The sequence below is a fragment of the Brachyhypopomus gauderio genome, chromosome 1, assembly GCF_052324685.1.
Source record: "Brachyhypopomus gauderio isolate BG-103 chromosome 1, BGAUD_0.2, whole genome shotgun sequence".
In the NCBI taxonomy this organism is placed as follows: Eukaryota; Metazoa; Chordata; class Actinopteri; order Gymnotiformes; family Hypopomidae; genus Brachyhypopomus; species Brachyhypopomus gauderio.
The window spans coordinates 49,577,640-49,602,255 of NC_135211.1; the positions used below are offsets into that span (position 1 = coordinate 49,577,640).

Genomic DNA, 24,616 nt, shown 5'->3' on the forward strand with positions numbered 1-24,616 from the left:
CGTCTGCCAGTCCCATCTGGATCGGTCTCTCTCCTGTCTGTCAAGTCTTTTGTGTTGAGCCTGGTATTTTGTAACCCCGCCCCTTGTAATTGTTCCCATGTGTTCCTTGTTTAGTTTCTTGTTAGTATCTTATATTTTAGCACTGTGTTTCCCATGTTTGAGTGCTGGTCTTTGTTTAATGTACAGCTGCTCAGGTCAGTATTTCCCATGTCAATGTATATTGTAGTTAACATCCCTAACCCTGTCATTTGAGTAAATCGTGTCTCTCTCTGGACAACGTGGATTTTCACTCTGGAATTTTTAAAGGATGGTGATTCTGGATTTGCCCCAATTATATCTCACTCTTCTTAGCACTTGTGTCCACCTCCTATTTGCTCCATCACACCATTGGTGTCACAGTTGAAATGACTCCTCACTTTGTATGGTTGTACAGCCAAAAGGTTTTCTGTTTTTGGAACCACACTGATCTAAGTCTTATAGTCAATGTAATCTAATGGATATTAGAGCTCTTTAGCTATTATTATCTACCTACATTCATATATGGTTGAATAGAGAATTTATAACATTACCTGTGGGTTGAGATTGTAGTTTCCTGTCTGAGTCTGCATCCTCCAATTTTGCATGTGTGTAATGGTCTCCAACAGCGTCTGTACTCTCATAAATAACCACCACCATGTCTTCTTGATCTCCTCTCCTCAGCTCCTCCATGTAGCTCACATCATAAACACTCTTAGACATCTCTGACCTGTGAAGGATTCACTAAAACACTGAACTACTGTTTCTGTCTGTGTGTGAAGACACTACAGCAATGCTGTGAAGTCCTCCATCTCTGAGTTGGGGTCATGACCTCTAACAGTGTCTGCACTTTCATAGATATCAACCACCATCTCCACCCGCTTTCCTCTCTCCAACTCCAGAATACCATTAACATCATGAGAAACACTCCAAGACATGTCTAATCTATTACAGACTCAATCAAACACTAAACTCTAGTGTATCTGTGTGAAGACACTACAGTACAGCTGCTCCTCTTTACTCATGTGATGTTTCCTGACTGAGTTTAATTAATGTGCTGCTGCCAGGAAGTGACAAAGCAGCAGTCTTTATAAATATAAATAAACTTCTCATTTAACTCCACAAAGTTTTGAACTTCAGCTGGAACAAAAATGCTACAGCTAAAGAGCTCTAATAACAATAAAAAGAAACAGCTTGATTCAAAAGACCAAATCTCACACTTTTTTCAGTTTATCTAATATATTATTAGTATGTTTAACATGTCTGATTAAAGTCAATCTCTTTGACAAATACTGTTAACATCCACTATGGACATGAAGTAGTGACAGATATAGAACAGCTTGTGATGTGTCTTGTCATGAACATGGTTTCTAAGAGGGCAAAAGTGCAACCTGTGGTTGAGGTGTGAAGTCCACAGTCCACTTACTATCACAGCAGGCATGTCACACTTGAGCTTGAGCAGACTAGAGACTTGTTTCATTAACGAAACATAGATGGTAAACCAATACAGCGCAAATAATCTTCTGTTGTCCTCTGCTTTCCTCTTTTTTTAAGTGCCTCTCTGTTTAGTGTGTTTCAAGTCTTATCCCCAATATATATGTAGTGGCTAGGACCATATAAACATTAGGTTGTGTCTATATCGGGTAGACTTTAGGACTCAGCGGACACTAGTGATGGTGACAGCAGTCGTTTGAAAAAGTAGGGCTTAAGGACCCAGCAAGTAGGCTAGTAAGAGTATGGAGCAGCTAATGGCTGCAAACTCACATTTTTCTGGATTAGTATGAACGGTCTGACTGAAGTTTGAATGTGGAGTTACTTTTAGTAGTAAGTGAACTTCAGCATAATGTTGGCTGCCTGTTGGTTGGTAATACATGAGTAGTTTCTCTCTGTCGCAGGCTTTAAACATTGAGTGAATGACTCAGTTTCATTAACCTAACATGATTACATCTAAATCAGCCTTCTTTAACTCACCTGGTGCACTTCACTCCAGAGTCTGTGTGTCCTCCACTGGCAGAACCTGAGCCCAACGTGAGTCCTTCATCTTGTGTCCCTCAGACAGAGGTGTCCTCACCACCTCGGTCAACAAAGACTCATTTCAGCACCCTGCCTCTGCCTTTCACAATGTCACACCTACAATCACCTTTACATTCTACTAATAAGAAAACCCTGCTCTTTCAAAATCATTTACCATATTAAAATCGTGTAGGTAGAACTAGCTGTATTTGTCTCCCATCTGGTGAGAGAGTTTTATCTCAAAGTTTGTGGGACTTTATGGAAGTGCATATGTTTGTTAGAACAGCAGTAGTTGATCCATGTACATTACTGTTGCTCAGCTGGTCTGGTAAATATGGAGTATAAAGACATTTAGTGTCTTCAGTGTAAACATTTATTCAAATATTGAATTAAAATAAGTGAAACTACTGATTCTGTGCAGTGCAGCAGACCACAGAATAAAGTGAGTGTGATATGATAGTGTGATGTGAAGTGTGATATGAATATATTATTGTGTGTTAACACCATCATACTTGGCTCCTCCCCCACCTGTCATTCTTATGTGTGTTTCTCCTTAGTTCCTTAGTGTCACGGTAGGCGTGGCACCTCAGGGGAGACGCCCACTTCTGCTCACTCCACCTCCTGTACTCCATGTGTTAACCCTGGTATGTGTTAGTTCCTTACTTTGTATGGTTTGTTCTTTACTTTTGTTTGTTGTTCTTAGTGTTCAGTACAAATACAATCCTATTGAGTTTACACCATTCTTCCCCCATATTCTCATTATTTGGTTTAGTGCTGCGTTCGTGTCAGTGTCTGTTTTAGCACCAGCATGCCTCGTAAGTCTCATGTTCTCCGTGTTCACACCATAAAACTAACATACCTCACTGCACACCTGTGAACTAACATCTCTGACTGTTTAGAAACCCTCGTCACGAACACCTTAGCGTAAAGTCTATAGTCTAGCTGAGTTCCTGATTGTTTCTCCAGCTGTTATCAGTCATATGGGTCTTGTTTTCACCTGTTTGGTTGATCTTACATTAACATACTGTCTACTGTTCCTGGTCAACCTGGTTACTCTGCCTGTCTGATGATGACTCTGGGATTCCTGGTTGATCTGTCCCTGTTTTCTGTTTTGTGTTTTGGGCTTGAATCACATTACAACTGTTTTGTCTACATATGCTTCTGCTAATCTGCAAGTCATTTTCAGAAAACGACAGAAGGAAATCCAACATGCAGCTCAACATGTATTCTTCCAAAATAACACTGCCAGCATAAATAACAATTATTACAAGTTTATCTAAAAATGCTCTTTTCACAGATCCAAAAAAAGGAGTGAGTACATTGATAATCAGCCCAGTTTTGTACACTGTCAGAGTCACGGTCTCTAATGACACAGTGTTCATTTAGTCCATTGGGTTCCCCAGCTCTCCAGTATCTGAAAGAAACAATCAGACTGTTTTGTAGTGTAAGAGACATCAATTTTCAACAGGGCTCAGATCAGTGATATCTTACTCAGTCATCAGTGCTGTGCCATCCACCCACTTCCAGTCCTGGTTGTTCCCCTTGTCTGTGTCAGAAAGACCAATCCAAGCTTTCCTATCTCGCCTCATTGTGTTAACAATTTTCTGTTGAAATATAACAACCGATTGTACATTTCTATGAAACTATCACAGATGCACTCACACACAGATATATGATACTTACATCACACCACATGGTACAACATTCAAAAACATTTTTGAACGTATTTGTTAATCAACCCTCCAATTTTCTCTCACCTGTTCCTCTCTGCTGTTGATGATCACCAGGTCTGCTCCTCTCTCTCTGCAGTCCTGTCTGCTCTCACTCCAGCTCTTCTCTTCAGTAGAGATGTAGTACATACTGGAGTTGAAGTACCTCCATCCCTGCTTAGTGGCCTTGTCTATTCAGATTAACACAAAATAAACCAGAGCTGATGCATCTACAGCAACACAGTCTGGTACTACTGTCATTCTCTGCAGCCCTGAGTCAGTCTTACCCAGTGTTGGATATCTATCATTAACATTATGATCCTAAGTAGTTACATTTATGATAAATGAGTCAAATATTTACAGACATTATGGTCCTTGATATGGCAATCCTGCTATAAATGCAACATGCAATTACATTATCTGCACCATTATAGCAATTATGTGCATATAAATTTCAGCATACATTCCTTAATGGATGTAAAGGGTTAATTAATCTCTTACCTATTTCAGAAAGCCTCAACTGGAGTCTGTCTCTGTCCCTTTGTACACTTTCTCTTTCTGTAATCAGGTTGTTGTATCTGACGGACAGCACTGTGATGACCAGCAGGAGAACACACAGCAGCCCCAGACACACTGCAGTCATCTGCAATCTTCTTCTGGGTTTTCTTCTTTCTGTAGTGTCACCTCCTAGTAGATAATGCACAAAGAGAATCATGTGCTTTAATTTAATCTCCACGACAGCCTCATCATGCCACTTTAACTCTTGTACATTAATTTTCCTCCCACTGCATCCACTTCTTTACCCCATTCATCCATAATCTCTACATAATTCTAATCTTTCATTCTCATCCTTCTCAAAGCTACAGCTCCACCCATTCACCACTGTAAAAGTCCTCCTTGTATCTCCTGTCCCTCATCTTGTTAATGTTATGCGCTGCCCTTGTGTCTTCTTTAAGTGTGCGTGTTGTCTAGCGTCCTTGTCAGTTCTTATTTGACTTCGTAGCGCTGTTTAATGTTTGTCGTGCTTCACTGTTTATGTTCTAACATTGAATGTAGTGATGTGTTGATATTAGTGTAGCTCTCATCTCAGCATTCTGTTTCTTTCCTCGCACGTTACACAGTGTTGCTGTGTAGTGCCGTATATAAAATTTACATGGTTACATCTTTCCGACTTTTATTCTCCATCTCACCTCCCCTCAAATTAATATGTATATGGAGATAATAACTTTACCGGAGGGTTGCGTCTGTAGTTTCTGGTCTGAGTCTGTGTCCTCCAGTTTTGTGCTGATGTCATGGTCTCTAACAGCGTCTGTACTCTCATAGATATGTAGCCGATGCAACCCAAACGAATGTAAACTACGCCACTCCCGAATTATAAAAGGGGGGGGGGGAAGCCCCATCCAATCGTAATGGTTCCCCGTGATGATCCCCATACAGTGATCACACAGCTGTAGGTACGATAACACTTTTATTATAACAAATGTAAAAGGAGGAGCGATGACATCACAACCCCAAGGTTAAAAGACTCTAAGATAGTAACACTAGGTACAGCCTCAAATGGGTCCCGTGGGTGGCAGCTACGCATAGCCCAGGTACAAGAAAATAATCACTGCAACCATTAGCTGCGTCCTCCAATTTGGACACACACCCAAGTGCGCAATGCCACTCCCCAGACTTTCAAACGTAAACTGTTTCAAACACCCCAAGCACAGCACACAACCCTGGGCTAAAGTGAGCTGCCAACCACCAGACAACCCAAAAAAAAGGGACCCAGCTATAGAGTCTTACATAAAAAGGGGCTGTTAAAATACAACAATTACAGCTGGTTATTTAAAATAAAATACAAAGCAGATAGAGCTCACCTAACTGGCAATGCAGAACTATGACTGATTTAAATCAACAATAATGCCCAATATAAAGTAAAAATCTGTAGAGTTCGTTGTAGGTGTTGTACTACACACCACAAACACAAATCAAGGTGGAAAAAAAACAGCGGCTGCACCACAGGCGCGTCTCCACTCCTCTGCAGCCTCCCCGGACAACTAAACAAAAATATTAGAAATAATTAATATATGTAAACGAACCCAGCAGTTAAAACAGGACCGTACCGAGTCACTCCTTAACAGAATTCAGTCCCCTTCTTCAGGCCGTATCCAACTTTGCCACAAAACAGCATAATTACCTGCACTTCCAATCCTCTCCCCCAATATCAATGACTGTGTCAGCAGCCCAAACTCTCCGTACTGCATCCAGCTATAAATGAACAAGCCAGCCCATTGAGTCAATACACCGGCATCTGCACTACTATTTACACAGACACACACACCCAAAGCATTCACATACCGTTTCTCCTGCGTACAAGCGATCAACCCACGAACCCGGCAAAGTCGGCAACTCCAAACTCCGTTCGCGTTCCGAGCACACGTTTCCACAATGGCGGCACCTCACGGGTATCGAGGGAGCTCCTTATATCCACATTACGTGATTACCAAAACGCTGATGCTTCCTGCTGGGTCCTAGTGCCCCTCCATTTCCTTCCCCACTGGGACTAAGTCCCACAGGCTACATCCACCCCCACGTAAGAAGTCGCCGTCCCGGCGGCAACTAGTCTAACACCATGGTCTAAAATAGGCTTGAATAGTATCTACCTGAAGGTGAACTGCAGCCCCCACCTGCCCATTACCGTGGGCCGCAAAAGCCCGAGGTAGGTGGTGCGGGTTAGAGTGGAGTCCAGCCGTTGCTCTGCCAGTCCGACGGACGGGGCCAACGGTTGCTGGGGGAGCACAGGAAACTGGGGTCAACTCAGCTGTTGGTCTAACGGCTGGAGCGGAACTGCGCTCCTCTCTTGCTTCCCCAGGTTCAGATGATGGTGCTGGGGGCCTTACAGTCGCAGGTTGCACTCTTAGGTCTGCATCACGAGGTGCCACTACCACTACTGGGCCACTCCAGTCATCCTCTTCATCCTGATCATCCTGGGCCTCGGTCCTACTCACTGGGCAAGGGACCCGTTCCTCTCCTTCGCCAAGGACCACCTGAGGTGTTGGCCCTGGAGCCACTCGTAGTTCTGTCCGATGAATATTATGCCTCCTGCCCTCACCCTCAACAGGTGTAATTGTGTACACCCGTCCCACATCATCTAGGCACTTCACTATCACATACTTCTTAGCGTCCCACACATCTTGAATTTTATGCCTACCCAACACATGGTTCTTCTTGTACACTATTGTACCTGGCGGCAGGAGGTCAACATTTCCCGTGGGCTGTTGCTGTACTCTTTGGGCCGCTGCCTCTTGCAGATGGCGGCCTGCCAACTCATAGGCTGACCGAAGATGTTCCTGGTGTCTTGTAATCCAGTCCTCCACAGGGACCTCAAGCTGACCTTCTGGATGAGTTCCCAGCAATGCATCAACTGGAAGATGTGGTTTTTGTCCAAACATCAACTCAAAAGGACTGTAACCTGTGGAGGAGTGCACAGTGGTGTTATACGCGAACAGCACATGGGGCAAGTGTTGTGGCCATTTTCGCTTCTTCTCTGGAGGAAGAGTTCGTAGTAGGTCATGCAAGGTGCGATTGAATCTCTCGCACTGCCCATTTCCTTGTGGTCGATAGGGTGTGGTGCGGCTTTTCTCAACCCCATACAGTCTGCATAAGCTTCGCAAGAGGTCCCCCTCAAAGTTCCGGCCCTGATCAGAATGTAACCGCTGGGGGGCACCATAGACATAGAACCACTTTTCCGTAAGTATGCGAGCCACTGTACTTGCTTTCTGATCTGCGGTGGGATATGCCTGAGTAAATTTTGAAAAGACATCGGTTACGACTAGTACATTCTCTCTCCCGTCACTTGCTCGTTCTAGGGTCGTGAAGTCAATGGCCACCACCTCCAATGGTCGAGAAGCCAACAGGTTGCCTGGGAAAGTTCGTACTTTGGGCTGAACCGCTTTGGCTAAGGAGCAACGCTCACACTCCTGACACCACTTCTCAATGTCCTTCCTCATGTTCGGCCAATAGCACCGTTGCCTCACCAAACTTGTAGTCCGCTCACATCCTTGATGGCCTTGGTCGTCATGTAGGGCTACAAGTACTTCATTGCGCAGGGAACGGGGTAACACTAATTGCCATGAAGGTCTGCCCCCCTCTGGTGGCTGCACATGTCGATATAAAACTCCATCACGATCTCCAAGCCTTTGCCACTGTCGAACCAGCTCTAGGACATCGGCGGAAACTTCCTTCCGTTCCATAGAAGTTGGTAATTGCCCCCTCCGCCAAAAATGTAGAAAGGATCCTATAACAGGATCGGCCTCCTGTAGAGTCTGTAAATCAGCCCTTTCCCGTACTGGAAGAGCATCAATAAGAAAACAAGGGGCTTCTAGTACCTGACTTCTAGCCAACGGACCCATGGACAATGGGCCCGAAATGCCTGGGGCAACTGCTGCCATTTCCTTGGGGGATGCAGGACAAGGCAGCCGGGAGAGTGCATCTGCATTACGGTTCATGGCCCCTGGGCGGTACTTGATGTCAAAATTGAATAATGCTAATTGAGAGGCCCAGCGCTGCTCAACCGCCCCAAGCTTGGCAGTCTGTAAATAGCTAAGGGGGTTGTTGTCCGTATAGACTGTAAACCTGGCACCCAACAAGTATTCTCGGAACTTCTCTGTGACCGCCCATTTCAAGGCAAGCAATTCCAGTTTCATGGAGCTATAATTGGACATATTACGTTCCGTTATGGAAAGACCCCGACTGGCAAATGCAACTGGCCTTCTCCCTTCTCCATGATCTTGTGACAGAACTGCTCCCAGACCTGCATGGCTAGCATCAATCTCAACAGAAAATGGCTTGCTGAAGTCGGCATACCCCAACACTGGAGAAGCCACTAATTTTCGTTTCAACTCTTGGAAAGCTTGTTCACAGACACTATCCCAGTGTTCGTTGAGGGAGTTCCCTCCCCTGGGTGTACGTTGACTCTGAAGAACCCCAACCAACTTATGCAGGGGAGCTGCCGCCTTGGCAAAACCCTCTACAAACCGCCTATAGTATGAGGCAAAGCCAAGAAATGAGCGAAGTTCAGTCAAAGTGGTGGGTTGCTTCCACTCTACCACCGTCTGGATCTTGTCCGGGTCTGTCATAACCCCAGCGGCTGAAATCACGTGCCCCAGATACTTAACTTCAGACTGGAAGAAGCGACATTTCTTCAACTTTAACATCAGATTGTATTGCTTTAGTCGGGCCAAAACCACCTCTAACCGCTGCAGATGACTCCCAAAATCAGAAGAAAAGACGACAATATCGTCGAGATAAAGTAGCAAAGATTGGAACCGCTCATCCCCAAAAATGCGCTCCATCAAGCGCTGAAACGTACTCGGTGCGTTGCACAGACCAAAGGGCATCCTGTTAAACTCAAAAAGACCAAATGGTGTACAGAATGCGGTCTTGGCCTTGTCTTTGTCTGCCATAGGCACCTGGTTATACCCACTGGTCATGTCAAGTGTTGAAAACATGGTGGCCCCGGCCAAAGCGTCCAATGATTCTTCTATACGAGGGAGGGGAAAAGCATCCTTCCTGGTCCTAGAATTAAGTTGCCTATAGTCTACACAGAGGCGAATGGTGCCATCTTTCTTCTGTACCACGACAATAGGGGAGGCATAGGGGCTACAGCTCACCTGCACTACTCCCTGATCCAGCAGCTCTCCAATGTGTGTCTTGACCACTTCATACTGTGAGGGAGGGAGGCGGCGATATCGCTGCCGTACGGGTGCGTCCTCCAGCAAAGGTATTTCATGCTCTATGAGATTGGTACAACCCAAATCTCCATCCCTACAAGAGAAGACGGAGCTATACTGCTGAAGGAGGGCCTTACTGCTCTGTTCTTGTGCAGGACTGAGATTGGACCAAGAGATATCAGACAGGTCAAGAATGTCCTTTGGAGTCTGGACGGACTGAACTTGCACTGTACACTGGGCATTAGTTTCCTCTCCGAACACCACCATGTGGCCACTGGCTGGCTGTACCTGAGCCATAAATAATGCACCCAGAACCACTCTGCGGGGAAGCCAGATATCCCTGGTTTCTACATTTACAATAGGCACAGAAACTTCTCCATTATCGATAGTCACGAAAGACCTAGAGGCTAATAGACCAGCGGGCATTTTCCCACAGTTTGGTTCATACAGTACATGACGGAGAGCCTGACCAAATACCTTAGTACAAGTAGCAGTAACTGTTTGTATGGACCCCGCAGGGATGCAAACCGCAGCCCGGCCTTTAGACCTCACCTTGCCCAAATATCCTGAAGAAGGCAAACCGTCAAGTTTCTGACATGTTAATAAAGCTTCCTTCCATGCCTCACTAGCCCCCCGAGCTGGACCAGAAGTAAACAGAGCAGACCCATGTTGGCGGAAAAGTTCATCGTAGCACTCACTGATCACATTCATCCCCAGCAAACCCGGCGCCTGAAGAGTTTGACTACTAGCCAGCGGGCCAGCGGGGTCCTTTACTACTAAAACCCCCATTCCAGAAAGAGTCTTACCTAAAATCAGCATATCAAGTTCCATATAGCCTAGGTATGGGATCTCTAATCCATTGGCAGCTCGAAGCTGCAACCAATTACACTCCTGTAACTTACCACCAACCCCAGGCTGGAAGTGTTGTCTAAAAAAACTTTCTGGAATGGTGGTTACCATTGACCCGGTGTCAATCAAGCAAGAAACCTTCATGCCCCCCATACCAACTTCCACCAAAGGTCGAGTCCCCACCAATTTCGAGGACTGTTTTACCGGAATAGCTGAGCCCCCTAAACCCCCCTCTGACGTTGGGCTCCGTTCGCCAGGGGGTACTAGTTTCCCTGTTGTTGGGAAGCATAACCCACCACCCCCGGGTGTTGACTCTCCCCGACCACCCCTTCCGGTCTGGGTACACTAGAGCTAGTTCCCATATGAGTACGGCAAAATCGAACTATGTGGCCCGGTTGTCCGCAACGATGGCAAATAGGCTTTCCATCTGGTTGGAAACGGTATGGTCTACGACTTACGCTACCATTACCCGTGCTGAAAGAGGAACCTGGAGGACATGTACTTAACTGTTTTAAAATAGCATCCAATTGCGCTTGTTGTTTGCGCAAACACGCTTTTACCTCCACCAGCTCATCTTTAGGGCCGGCATTGACAGCGCAATCGTCCACCACATGAACCCTCGAATCGCATGAATAAGCTCTAGTCCTAGGGGCCGGCACATGCTCTCCCTCCTCAACCCAACGAACCGCCTCACCCCGAACTGTTAAAAAAGAAGAATCAGGGTTACATCTAACAAAACGTTTCAATTCGCGTCGCAACATTCCATCCCTTGTATGCTCAATAAATTGATCTCGTACCAGAATATCTGACTCTGGAACACCCCCTGGTTTAATTTGCATGATTGCCCCCATCAGAGACAGTAAAGCATGCGAATATTCACGCACAGATTCTCCCTCTCTCTGTTTGCGTTGAAAGAACTGTTTCTGCAAAGAAACAAATGACTGGGAGGCCCCATAGGTCTCTGATAATATATTAAAGATTTTGTCTGCTGTATCCCTATGGGACTGTGCCCGGAACTTGACTTCATTCTTGGCCTCACCCTCTAAATGATCAAACAAAAATAAAACTTGTTCGCATTGAGGCATATGGCGTACACTCAAGGACTGACGGGCCTCTTCAACCCATTCCTCTACAGGTAAACTGCTAGTGTTGCCAGAGAATTTGGGGCATTTTCTTTCTCTGGGTACATAAACATAGCAATCTGGTCTATTTGGAACTGAAGGCACAGAACTACTAGATTCTGCAGCATCTCTTAACCTTGCATTATCTGCCTCCAACTGTTGAACTTGGGCCAATAATGCCCTTAGCTGTTCCTCCATACTTTCCCTTACCGCCCCGGGTTCAGTACCAGTAGACATTACAATAAACAAAACGCAACCACCAAAAAATAAGTAGCCAATCAGAGGCAAGCCTCCACGATTCTTGCTGAACTTTGGTTTCCCCTTCCAATCCACTGCAACCACTGTTTTTTTTTCCACTTCCAACACAACCAAAACTCTAACTTTCCAACAGTTAAGAAAACCAGCTGTGTGATCCTGCCGACTGCGCCAAAATGTAGCCGATGCAACCCAAACGAATGTAAACTACGCCACTCCCGAATTATAAAAGGGGGGGGAAAAGCCCCATCCAATCGTAATGGTTCCCCGTGATGATCCCCATACAGTGATCACACAGCTGTAGGTACGATAACACTTTTATTATAACAAATGTAAAAGGAGGAGCGATGACATCACAACCCCAAGGTTAAAAGACTCTAAGATAGTAACACTAGGTACAAAAAAAAGGGACCCAGCTATAGTCTTACATAAAAAGGGGCTGTTAAAATACAACAATTACAGCTGGTTATTTAAAATAAAATACAAAGCAGATAGAGCTCACCTAACTGGCAATGCAGAACTATGACTGATTTAAATCAACAATAATGCCCAATATAAAGTAAAAATCTGTAGAGTTTGTTGTAGGTGTTGTACTACACACCACAAACACAAATCAAGGTGGAAAAAAAACAGCGGCTGCACCACAGGCGCGTCTCCACTCCTCTGCAGCCTCCCCGGACAACTAAACAAAAATATTAGAAATAATTAATATATGTAAACGAACCCAGCAGTTAAAACAGGACCGTACCGAGTCACTCCTTAACAGAATTCAGTCCCCTTCTTCAGGCCGTATCCAACTTTGCCACAAAACAGCATAATTACCTGCACTTCCAATCCTCTCCCCCAATATCAATGACTGTGTCAGCAGCCCAAACTCTCCGTACTGCATCCAGCTATAAATGAACAAGCCAGCCCATTGAGTCAATACACCGGCATCTGCACTACTATTTACACAGACACACACACCCAAAGCATTCACATACCGTTTCTCCTGCGTACAAGCGATCAACCCACGAACCCGGCAAAGTCGGCAACTCCAAACTCCGTTCGCGTTCCGAGCACACGTTTCCACAATGGCGGCACCTCACGGGTATCGAGGGAGCTCCTTATATCCACATTACGTGATTACCAAAACGCTGATGCTTCCTGCTGGGTCCTAGTGCCCCTCCATTTCCTTCCCCACTGGGACTAAGTCCCACAGGCTACAGATATCCACCACCATCTCCACTCGCTCTCCTCTCTTCTCTTCCTCCTCAGTGTAGATCACATCTTCATTAATCTGAGACATCACTGTGTTCTGAAGGATTCACTAAAACACTGAACTACTGTTTCTGTAGATACAGCTGCATCTCTTTACTCATGTGGTGTTTCTTGAGTTTAACTCAAGGACTGATAGCTGGTCAGGAAGTGACCAAGCAACAGTCAGTGTACTGAGCAGCATCTCAATGAACTTCTCATGTCATGGTGTCAAATATAATTGGGCAGATAATTGGGTGCCAAAAACATTTGCACCCAATTATACAAAAACACTCTCGGTCTCGTGCGTTCAGTATTTGTTGGTTTCGCTCCGATCCGGTGTGCGCGTGCGAGCATGAGTGGTCGCGAAAAGAAGTCAGACCCCAGCACTTCTTCAAAAAACGTCGTCATAAACGAGATGGGATCTGACCCCTCCAAATTCTCCGGAATGCCCACAACTCTCAGATTAGATCTCCTCGATCGGTTCTCAAGATCATCTATTTTTTCTTTCAGCCAGGAGTTTTCTTTCTGTAGATTTGAAATGGCTTCCTCTGCGCTCACCAGTCGGTCGCTTTGGTCGTTCAGGCCGTCTTCGAGTCCGCGAATGCGTTCATCGTGCGATTCATAATATGATTTAACTAACTCCAAAGCTGAATTAATCGGAGTCAGTTCTGTTTTCAACACGGATTGGATAGTGTGAGTCATATCTTCGAGAAGTACTGAGCGCAGTTTGTTCAAATCTTCTGGTAGCATGAGCGGTAATGGCGTTTCCGCTGCTACTTTTTTACTGCTGGTTTTCTTGTTCACCGCTTCTGTTTCTTTCTCACCCTGTTTATGTCGGAGGTGCATTTTACTCGTCATCTCGTCAGTTAATAGTTCTCAAGTCGGTATATGATTTCGATGTAGATTCTGCTCTCAAGCTAACAGGTAGTTAGAAAAATTGGGAAAATAAAATGGGAGCTCCTCTCACATGCGTCCACTCACTCCATGCTAAACCGGAAGTCCCTTTTTAAATTTTGTTGGTGTTTTACCCTGTGTATACTGTGCCTTACGCATGGTGGATTGACTCAGTGGTGGACTTAGCAATTTGGGGGCTCAAGGCGACTTGCGAGAAATAAGTCAGCTAATCAGGGGGCCCCTACAGTGGGCTGCAGTGGGAGGGGCCCAAGGCAGTTGCCTAGCCACGCCTCTATGCAAAGACCGGCTCTGGATTGACTGACCTGTCATGCTTTATGTGTTTAATGTTTGTCAAATGTCAAATGTGAAGTTTGTCAACAATCATTCACCGTTTCCCTTCGTGTTTTGGTTTCAGTTTGTAACATATTGAATAAATGTCTGTGTGTAAAGAAGAATCACGTTAACATCCAGCCTCTGCCACTTCACAACTTTACATGAATGTCAACCACTGAGGAACACCACAAGAGGAAGGAGAAAAGGGAACTGACAAAGCCACCTCAACCCAGTCCGCGTGGTGGAACCCTTTAAGCTAGTGAGTGCACGTTGTCCCTGACTGAAGGACCAGGGATCCCCTGGGAAGTTTTAAGAGGGGCCTGATGATCTGGGGTGGAGCCTGGTGATTCAGAGTGGGACCTGGTGATTCAGAGTGGGGCCTGGTGATCCAGGGTGGGGCTGTGCAGGATCTTACCTGCTCTCCTTGTATTGCTACAGAGACAGCGTTGAAGAGGGTCATGGCTATGGTGAAGAGTCTGATGACCTCTACAGCTCAGGTTCAGACGTGGAGTCTGATTACTCAACGGACTCCCACAAGGACCTCGAGGAGACCCACTGTGAGGGTTCTCATCCGACCGTTGAATACAGGGTCAGAGCAGGGACGTCCTGTACGGTGGTGTCTCCAGCGCCCAAGCCATGGAAGAACACCTCACCTTGTGCACTTAACTCCAGAGCCCATGTGCCCTCCACTGGGAGAGCAGATGCATGAACAGAGCCTGAGCCCAAGGCGGGCGCTTCGTCTGGCGTGCGCCCCAGGCAGAGGTGCCCTCACCACCTGGGTCAACAAAGACTCACCTCCACATCCTGCCTCCACCTCTCATAACCTCACACCTACAATCACCTTTAATTCTCCTAATAAAAAAGACCATGCTCTTTCAAAATCATGTCATATTATACATTAAAATGTATAGGTAGTCCTAGCTGTATTTGTGTCTCCGTTTGAATGTTTATTTTATTTTTATCTGCTGAGGGAGCCTTATCTGTTGTTGCGTATTTTTGTTAGAGCAGCAGCATTTGATACATGCACATTACTGTTGTTCAGCTGAGCAAAGGGGGAGTAAAGAGTGTTACGGTGGGTCAGCCTGGAAGCCACCAGAGGGCGCATGCGTGCTGACTCACAGACACACACGCCAACTTCAACCAGACACATGCCCTCAGGCACCAAACCATTTCGCGGTCCCAATCACCTCATTATTGACACCTGTTCCCTATTTCACTCACAGCACTTAAGCCCACAGATCTTGCAGGTCAGGGCTGCACATTGTTGAGCCTTTGCCTCACATCTCAAGACAATATTAAGCATTTTCAGAAAATTGGAAGTTTTATTTGGCTGAGACCAGCGACAACACGTTTTATTTATGACCAGCAGAGGGCAGACATGAGCCCTCATTTGGAACCAGAACTCTTATACATTATGAGTGCAGCAGGTCAATGATTCTAATGCTCTCTCAATGATTATACAGCCCATTGCAGCTGCTTCAGTACACTTGTGTACAGTATTCACTGGCCACACCCATTACTGTCCTCACATGTACTATCACTGGCTACACCCCTCACTTTGCACATGTGTGTACTTTTCAAAAAAAGGGAAGAGATTTAAAGAAACCATGTATTTTAATACTGCTATACACCTGTGTACTAATCACTGGCCATACACCTCTTTGTGCACACCTGTGGACTAGTATCACTCCCTGTAACGTCCGGGGTGTCAGTGTGCGATGAGGCAGACGCATGTGCTGAGTAGAGGGAGGTTTATTAAGGGCAGATCCATAATCAGAGTCGGGGTCACGATCCAGGGTCGACAAGCCAAGACGGATATCCATATCAGAACAAACAAGAGGGAAATGAAGCAAACAGCAATGATTACAGACTACAAATATAAACTAACAAACAGGGATTAAACAGAAGCAAAATCCCTCATTTCCTCCATGATTAATAAAGTATATTGTATTCTATTCTAAAATACAGACAGGGATCCACAGAGTCCAGAATCACACAAAGAATGATTCACAGTTTACAGATCACAGAGATACATCATAACAGCAACAATCAATACAGTATCCAGCCCTGAACAAGGAAGGAACAGCTTAAATAGGGCAGACTAACAAGGGGATCAGACTGGGAACAGGTGGGCATAATATCAGAGGGCGGAGTCACAGATCACAAGGAGGGACTGACAGGAACAGAAAAACATGGGGAAAGAAACAAGTGCTAGGAATAGCTGGAAGGAGCTAAAAGGAACCAAACAACAGTGACAAGAGGGGGTGGGAGATGCGTGACACTGTTTACATTCCCTTTTCACAAACACCTTAGTGCAATGTCTATTGTATAGCTGAGTTCCTGATGTTGTTTCTCCAGCTGTAGTTATCACTCCTGTGGACCTTGTTTTGACCTGTTTGGTTGATCCTGCATTAACATATTGTCTGCTGCTCCTGATCGATCTGGTTACTCTGCCTGTCTGATGATGATTCTTCAGATCCTGGTTGTTTCTTTCTGTTAAAACTATTTTGCCTGACTAATATTTTGTATTTTATATATTGGGCTTGCTGCACATTACAACTGTAGTGGTGCACATTACAACTTGATGTTTTGCCTGCACATACTTGCACTAATGGTTTAAGTCCTCACACAGAAATTTCACTTCAGAGGGTTGACTAAAATACATAATAATTATATGAGTCATTTTCATTAAAGGACAGATGGGAATCCATATGCATTTTTACATTTATTCTTCCAAAATAATAACACTGCCAGAATGAACACCAAACATTAATTCTAATTCAGGTTCATCTAAAAATACTCTTTTCACAGATCCAACCAAACTGGTCACTACAGTGAAAATCAGACCAGTTTTTTACACTGTCCGAGCCATGGCCTGTAATGACACAAAGTTCATTTAGTCTGTTGGGTTCCCCAGTTTTCCAGTAGCTGAATCTACAAAACACAATTTGCTCAAATTTGGTTCAGTTTTTTTTTTTCAAAACGTTATTGCTGTGTAATGCAATATCTTTCTGTGAGCATAAAACTTTCCAACTGAATTTTTCCTTTCTGTTTGAAGAAGACCTTGTTGATGTCACGTCTGGCTCCACCCACCGTCTGCCATTCACATCTTGATCGGTCTCTCTCCTGTCTGTCAAGTCTTTTGTGTTGAGCCTGGTATTTTGTAACCCCGCCCCTTGTAATTGTTCCCATGTGTTCCTTGTTTAGTTTCTTGTTAGTATCTTATATTTTAGCACTGTGTTTCCCATGTTTGAGTGCTGGTCTTTGTTTAATGTACAGCTGCTCAGGTCAGTATTTCCCATCTCAATGTATATTGTAGTTAACATCCCTAGCCATGTCATTTGAGTAAATCGTGTCTCTCTCTGGACAACATGGATTTTCACTCTGGAATTTTTAAAGGATGGTGATTCTGGATTTGCCCCAATTATATCTCACTCTTCTCAGCACTTGTGTCCACCTCCTATTTGCTCCATCACGCCATTGGTGTCACAGTTGAAATGACTCCTCTCTTTGTATGGTTGTACAGCCATACAAGTCTTATAGTCAATGTAATCTAATGGATATTAGAGCTCTTTAGCTATTATTATCTACCTACATTCATATATGGTTGAATAGAGAATTTGTAACATTACCTGTGGGTTGATATTGTAGTTTCCTGTCTGAGTCTGCATCCTCGAATTTTGCATGTGTGTAATGGTCTCCAACAGCGTCTGTACTCTCATAAATAACCACCACCATGTCCTCTTGATCTCCTCTCCTCAGCTCCTCCATGTAGCTCACATCATAAACACTCTTAGACATCTCTGACCTGTGAATGATTCACTAAAACACTGAACTACTGTTTCTGTCTGTGTGTGAAGACACTACAGCAATGCTGTGAAGTCCTCCATCTCTGAGTTGGGGTCATGACCTCTAACAGTGTCTGCACTTTCATAGATATCAACCACCATCTCCACCCGCTTTCCTCTCTCCAACTCCAGAATACCATTAACATCATGAGACACACTCCAAGACATGTCTAATCTATTACAGACTCAATCAAACACTAAACTCTAGTGTCTCTGTGTGAAGACACTACAGTACAGCTGCTCCTCTTTACTCATGTGATGTTTCCTGACTAAGTTTATTTAATGTGCTGCTGCCAGGAAGTGACAAAGCAGCAGTCTTTATAAATATAAATAAACTTCTCGTTTAACTCCACAAAGTTTTGAACTTCAGCTGGAACAAAAATGCTACAGCTAAAGAGCTCTAATAACAATAAAAAGAAACAGCTTGATTCAAAAGACCAAATCTCACACTTTTTTCAGTTTATCTAATATATTATTAGTATGTTTAACATGTCTGATTAAAGTCAATCTCTTTGACAAATACTGTTAACATCCACTATGGACATAAAGTATTGACAGATATAGAACAGCTTGTGATGTGTCTTGTCATGAACATGGTTTCTAAGAGGGCAAAAGTGCAACCTGTGGTTGAGGTGTGAAGTCCACAGTCCACTTACTATCACAGCAGGCATGTCACACTTGAGCTTGAGCAAACTAGAGACTTGTTTCATTAACGAAACATAGATGGTAAACCAATACAGGGCAAATAATCTTCTGTTGTCCTCTGCTTTCCTCTATTTTAAAGTGCCTCTTTGTTTAGTGTGTTTCAAGTCTTATCCCCAATATATATGTAGTGGCTAGGACCATATAAACATTAGGTTGTGTCTATATCGGGTAGACTTTAGGACTCAGCGGACACTTGTGATGGTGACAGCAGTCGTTTGAAAAAGTAGGGCTTAAGGACCCAGCAAGTAGGCTAGTAAGAGTATGGAGCAGCTAATGGCTGCAAACTCACATTTTTCTGGATTAGGATGAACGGTCTGACTGAAGTTTGAATGTGGAGTTACTTTTAGTAGTAAGTGAACTTCAGCATAATGTTGGGTGCCTGTTGGTTGGTAATACATAAGTAGTTTCTCTCTGTCGCAGGCTTTAAACATTGAGTGAATGACTCAGTTTCATTAACCTAACATGATTACATCTAAATCAGCCTTCTTTAACTCACCTGGTGCACTTCACTCCAGAGCCTGTGTGCCCTCCACTGGCTGAACCTGAGCCCAACGTGAGTCCTTCATCTGGTGTGTCCCTCAGACAGAGATGTCCTCACCACCTCGATCAACAAAGACTCATTTCAGCATCCTGCCTCTGCCTTTCACAACATCACACCTACAATCACCTTTACATTCTACTAATAAGAAAACCCTGCTCTTTCAAAATCATTTACCATATTAAAATTGTGTAGGTAGAACTAGCTGTATTTGTCTCCCATCTGGTGAGAGAGTTTTATCTCAAAGTTTGTGGGACTTTATGGAAGTGCATATGTTTGTTAGAACAGCAGTAGATGATCCATGCACATTACTGTTGCTCAGCTGGTCTGATAAATATGAAGTATAAAGACATTTAGTGTCTTCAGTGTAAACATTTATTCAAATATTGAATTAAAATAAGTGAAACTACTGATTCTGTGCAGTGCAGCAGACCACAGAATAAAGTGAGTGTGATATGATAGTGTGATGTGAAGTGTGATATGAATATATTATTGTGTGTTAACACCATCATACTTGGCTCCTCCCCCACCTGTCATTCTTATGTGTGTTTCTCCTTAGTTCCTTAGTGTCACGGTAGGCGTGGCACCTCAGGGGAGACGCCCACTTCTGCTCACTCCACCTCCTGTACTCCATGTGTTAACCGTGGTATGTGTTAGTTCCTTACTTTGTATGGTTTGTTCTTTACTTTTGTTTGTTGTTCTTAGTGTTCAGTACAAATACAATCCTATTGAGTTTACACCATTCTTCCCCCATATTCTCATTATTTGGTTTAGTGCTGCGTTCGTGTCAGTGTCTGTTTTAGCACCAGCATGCCTCGTAAGTCTCATGTTCACACCATAAAACTAACATACCTCACTGCACACCTATGAACTAACATCTCTGACTGTTTAAAAACCCTTGTCACGAACACCTTAGCATATAGTCTATAGTCTAGCTGAGTTCCTGATTGTTTCTCCAGCTGTTATCAGTCATGTGGGTCTTATTTTCACCTGTTTGGTTGATCTCACATTAACATACTGTCTGCTGTTCCTGGTCAACCTGGTTACTCTGCCTGTCTGATGATGACTCTGGGATTCCTGGTTGATCTGTTTTGATATGTTTTGGGCTTGAATCACATTACAACTGTTTTGTCTACATATGCTTCTGCTAATCTGCAAGTCATTTTCAGAAAACGACAGAAGGGAATCCAACATGCAGTTCAACATGTATTCTTCCAAAATAACACTGCCAGAAAAAATATCAATTATTCATTCTAATACAAGTTCATCTAAAAATGCTCTTTTCACAGATCCAAAAAAAGGAGTGAGTACATTGATAATCAGCCCAGTTTTGTACACTGTCAGAGCCACGACCTGTAATGACACAGTGTTCATTTGGTCCATTGGGTTCCCCAGTTCTCCAGTAGCTGAAAGAGACAATCAGAGTGTTTGTCAGCATTGTAGTGTAAGAGTCAGTAATTACATCTTCAACAGGGCTCAGATCAGTGATATCTTACTCAGTCATCAGTGCTGTGCCATCCACCCACTTCCAGTCCTGGTTTGTGTTAGTCAGACCAATCCAAACTTGCTTATCTCCGCTCATCATGGAAACAAAGTTCTGTAGAAGTGTAACATACATTTATATGAAACTATACCACTTACATCACACCATCACAAAACAATCTGCCTCACCTGTTCCTCTCTGCTGTTTATGATCACCAGGTCTGCTCCTCTCTCTCTCTCTCTCTCTCTCTCTCTCTCTCACTCTCTCTCTCACCTGTTCCTCTCTGCTGTTTATGATCACCAGGTCTGCTCCTCTCTCTCTCTCTCTCTCTCTCTCTCTCTCTCACTCTCTCTCTCTCACCTGTTCCTCTCTGCTGTTTATGATCACCAGGTCTGCTCCTCTCTCTCTGCAGTCCTGTCTGCTCTCATTCCAGTTCTTCACTTCAGTAGAGATGTAGTAAAAACTGGAGTTGAAGCACATCCATCCCTGCTCAGTGGCCTTGTCTATTCAGATTAACACACAAAATTAACCAGAGCTGATGCATCTACAGCAACACAGTCTGGTGCTACTGTAGTTCTCTGCAGCCCTGAGTCACTCTTACCCAGTGAGGGATATCTATCATTAAAATTATGATCCTAAGTAGTTACATTTATGATATGAGTCAAATATTTACAGACATTATGTTACTTGATATGGCAGTGCTATAAATGCAACATGCAGTTACATTATCCACTGCCCTTTCTGCAATTATGTGCATATAAATTCCAGCATACATTTTCTAATGGATGTAAGAGGTTAATTAATCTCTTACCTATTTCAGAAAGCCTCAGCTGGATTCTGTCTCTGTCCCTTTGTACACTTTCTCTCTCTATAGTCAGGTTATAGTTTCTGGTCTGTAGCTGGTCTCTCTCTATAGTCAGGTTATTGTTACTGGTCTGTAGCTGGTCTCTCTCTATAGTCAGGTTATTGTTACTGGTCTGTAGCTGGTCTCTCTCTATAGTCAGGTTATTGTAACTGGTCTGTAACTGGTCTCTCTCTGCAGTGAACTTGACCCACATCACTATGATGACAGTCAGCAGGAGAACACACAGCAGCACCAGACACACTGCAGTCAGTCTGGAACATCTGCTCACTGCAGGTTTCGATCCTGAGCCTAGAAGATAAGTTGTATTTTTAAGAATTTAAAAAATATATCAATATATCACACTGTTCACATGTTAAACTTCAAGAAATAATTAAGGCCACATTAGGGTATTGAGACATATATATGTATGTAGTGATAGAGAGAGAGAGAGAGAGAGAGAGAGAGAGAGAGAGAGAGAGAGAGAGAGAGAGAGAGAGAGAGTATATGAGTGTACTGACCTGAATTGTCACTTTCCTTGTTTCTGGTCCTGAGAGTCTCCAGCCCATTGTTCTTGTCTTCTGGATCGGACATGTTGTATCCAGTAGGATCTGTATTTGCAGAGATTTTCCCACTCATCTCCATCAATCTGTCTCAGTGAAGTGTGAGTAAGTTCAGACAGATGAATCAGTTTTTACTCAAATAATTTTTGATGGTCAAATTCACTGATATGATAACAAGCACCCTGGACACAAAATCCACCTGAGAGAGGCTTTATTATTAAGACAAATGATGATGAATATGATTCACAAAAGCTGTGTGGGTCAGGCAAAGTTTCCAGAGCAAAGTTCCAGTTTCCAGAACAAAAACTGGTGCCATAATGTGGTCAGGAGTAGGTGCAAAGCTGTTTACCACATCTTGTGATGCACATAGGAAGTAAACTATCTGTCAATCCCATAATTAGAACAGCACGCCATCCTGTTTATTGTTGTGTATGTCTTGATGCATTATTATCAGTATTATAAATGCAGCACAGCCAGGAACACTGACCAGCTAATCTGTGGAAATATCAGAAAAGTTAAACTACTTTGTGCATATTTAATGACCAATTATATATACATGAATATGCATGATCGTTTTTAGATTCACTTTCAGTTTCGCTATGATACATTTGACGAGAGGCCTTTAATTTGTTGTCAGAGGGAGAACGTACTGAGGACTGCTGCTCTCCATCCATTATCATGGAATGGAAATCCATATTAGGTGACAATGTTTTAATTATAATTTTGATACAACCTTTGCATGATCACATAAAATATGATCATACAAATCGGGAAAAATATTTTGATTTAAATAAATAAAGCAGTGAAATGTATGTGTAAATGAAATATGAATAGATGTCTACCAAATTGCAAATGGAATTACTGCATTTGAATTTTGAATAAAAGATGCTTGCATGAGCAGAACATGTACATGCAAATTTAGGATTACATTTCGATTTTGCTTATTACATTTTAATTTTAATTTTGAGACCAATTTACTTGATCCAAAGCATACTTACGATATACTAAATTTCCTTCGGGATCAATAAAGTATCTACCTACCTACCTACATACCTACTTCCATCTGCTCCACTGTCTCTGTGGTCACTCTGTGGTAATTACTGTTAGTTCACTCACAAACATTTACATTTATGGCATTTAGCAGATGTTCTTATCCAGAGCGACTTACAAAGTGCTTTGCATCCGATCACAGAACACAGAAGTCAAGGAAAATTTCATAATGTACATTACAAATCAAAACTTAATTTTACAGTCTCAATTAGTCCTTCCTCTTTATTTCTACACACAAGCAAATATCCCACTGCTTTATGTGGCACAGAATAATGTCTTAAGCATAATAAAAAAAAAAACATACACATTCCCCCAATCTCTCACTACATATACAGATACAATCCCCCCTAAACCTGGATACTGTCTCTATAGGCCAAACAATAGAAAACCTTTTGGACTGGAAAATGACAGACACACAATAGTTTTCATACTGCCAGCTACACCAACATTTGTGCCCTCGACTTGTAAGTAAATGGTAATCTTGAGTGGAAACTTTAAGTCCTTTTTCTCTTTCTTACCTTTGCTGTGAGGAACAGTCTTCTCTTGGGTCTTGGGTTAAGAGTTCTGGGGTGAAGAGGTTTCATTTGGTGTATTGTTCTTCAAGAGGTGAAAGCTCCTTTTGCAGGAAGTTATCCTAAGTGTGGTCTTCCTGTTTTTTCTTTTGCCTCTGGAGAGAAATTACTCACTTTTCCTTTAATCACGCATAGCTCTTGTGTGGTGTAATGGTTATGACGTGATGGTGTTTGTTCCCAGTGATTCTTGTGATGCAGCCCCCTGTTGACTTGGACCTTTTGACACTGTATGGGAAGCCAACAGTTTCTAACCTGGGTTTTAAGATGGACAGTAATTTTAAATTGGATCACTGTAAAGATTCATAAGGGACATGAAGGAGTGACAGATCGAAAGAGGATGTAGAAAGCAACACAATGACAAGGTGACTTACTGAAGATGGGTTACACAGGATATGTGGATACGATTGGCAGGTGGGTGGAGTAGCTGAGGTAGCTGGTGAAGATGAAGATTCTTCTACACGAGCACTTTCAAACAGCAATCCATGCCTTCATCACGTCTAGGGTGGATTACTGTAATGCACTTAATTTTGGAGTTAGCCAGTCCACACTCAAACGGCTCCAGTTAGTGCAGAATGCTGCTGCCCGACGTTTAACTGGTTAACACAAGAGAAAGCACATATCTCCTATTCTAGCCTCCATCCACTGGCTGGCTGTGCATTTGTAGCCGGGTGGTTTAGTTTTAATAAGATTAATTCCTGATCAAATCTATTGGTGGTAATTTAATTACTACATATAGTTTATTGGTTCTTTTAATTGCGAAGCTCCTATAAAAGGGGCTTGATTGAGGCCATCAGGACTGCTCTGGGTTCTCCCCCTCCCCTTCCGGGTCGCTGCTTTGCTCCGAGAAAGTCTGTCGTTACCGTGCGCTCTG

At 43.5% G+C, this 24,616-nt stretch overlaps 1 protein-coding gene and 2 long non-coding RNA genes across 4 annotated transcripts in view; 2 read left to right on the forward strand and 1 right to left on the reverse strand.

Moving 5' to 3' along the window:
• Positions 1-16,629, forward strand: LOC143524501 (uncharacterized). Of its 2 annotated transcripts, XR_013133483.1 has the most exons (4): positions 1-194; positions 2,586-2,672; positions 14,228-14,404; positions 14,584-16,629. It is a non-coding gene; the product is annotated as an uncharacterized LOC143524501 (long non-coding RNA). The 2 variants fall into 2 exon arrangements; XR_013133482.1 differs by lacking the exon at positions 1-194 and having other exon boundaries at positions 2,547-2,672.
• LOC143524166 (uncharacterized) lies at positions 4,286-23,845 on the reverse strand. Its single transcript, XM_077018259.1, has 8 exons — positions 23,692-23,845; positions 22,082-22,209; positions 21,531-21,872; positions 21,080-21,222; positions 20,733-20,833; positions 20,590-20,642; positions 19,195-19,299; positions 4,286-4,424 (listed from the first exon to the last, which is right to left on the reverse strand). Exons 2-7 carry the CDS (start codon positions 22,203-22,205, stop codon positions 19,277-19,279), a joined length of 786 nt encoding a protein of 261 aa, XP_076874374.1. The 5' UTR covers positions 22,206-22,209; positions 23,692-23,845; the 3' UTR covers positions 4,286-4,424; positions 19,195-19,276.
• LOC143524617 (uncharacterized) overlaps positions 23,182-24,616 on the forward strand; it is a 5,176-nt gene continuing 3,741 nt past the window's right edge. The window contains exon 1 of the long non-coding RNA XR_013133493.1: positions 23,182-24,156. This is a non-coding gene — a long non-coding RNA (uncharacterized LOC143524617). The remainder of the gene's footprint in view (positions 24,157-24,616) is intronic.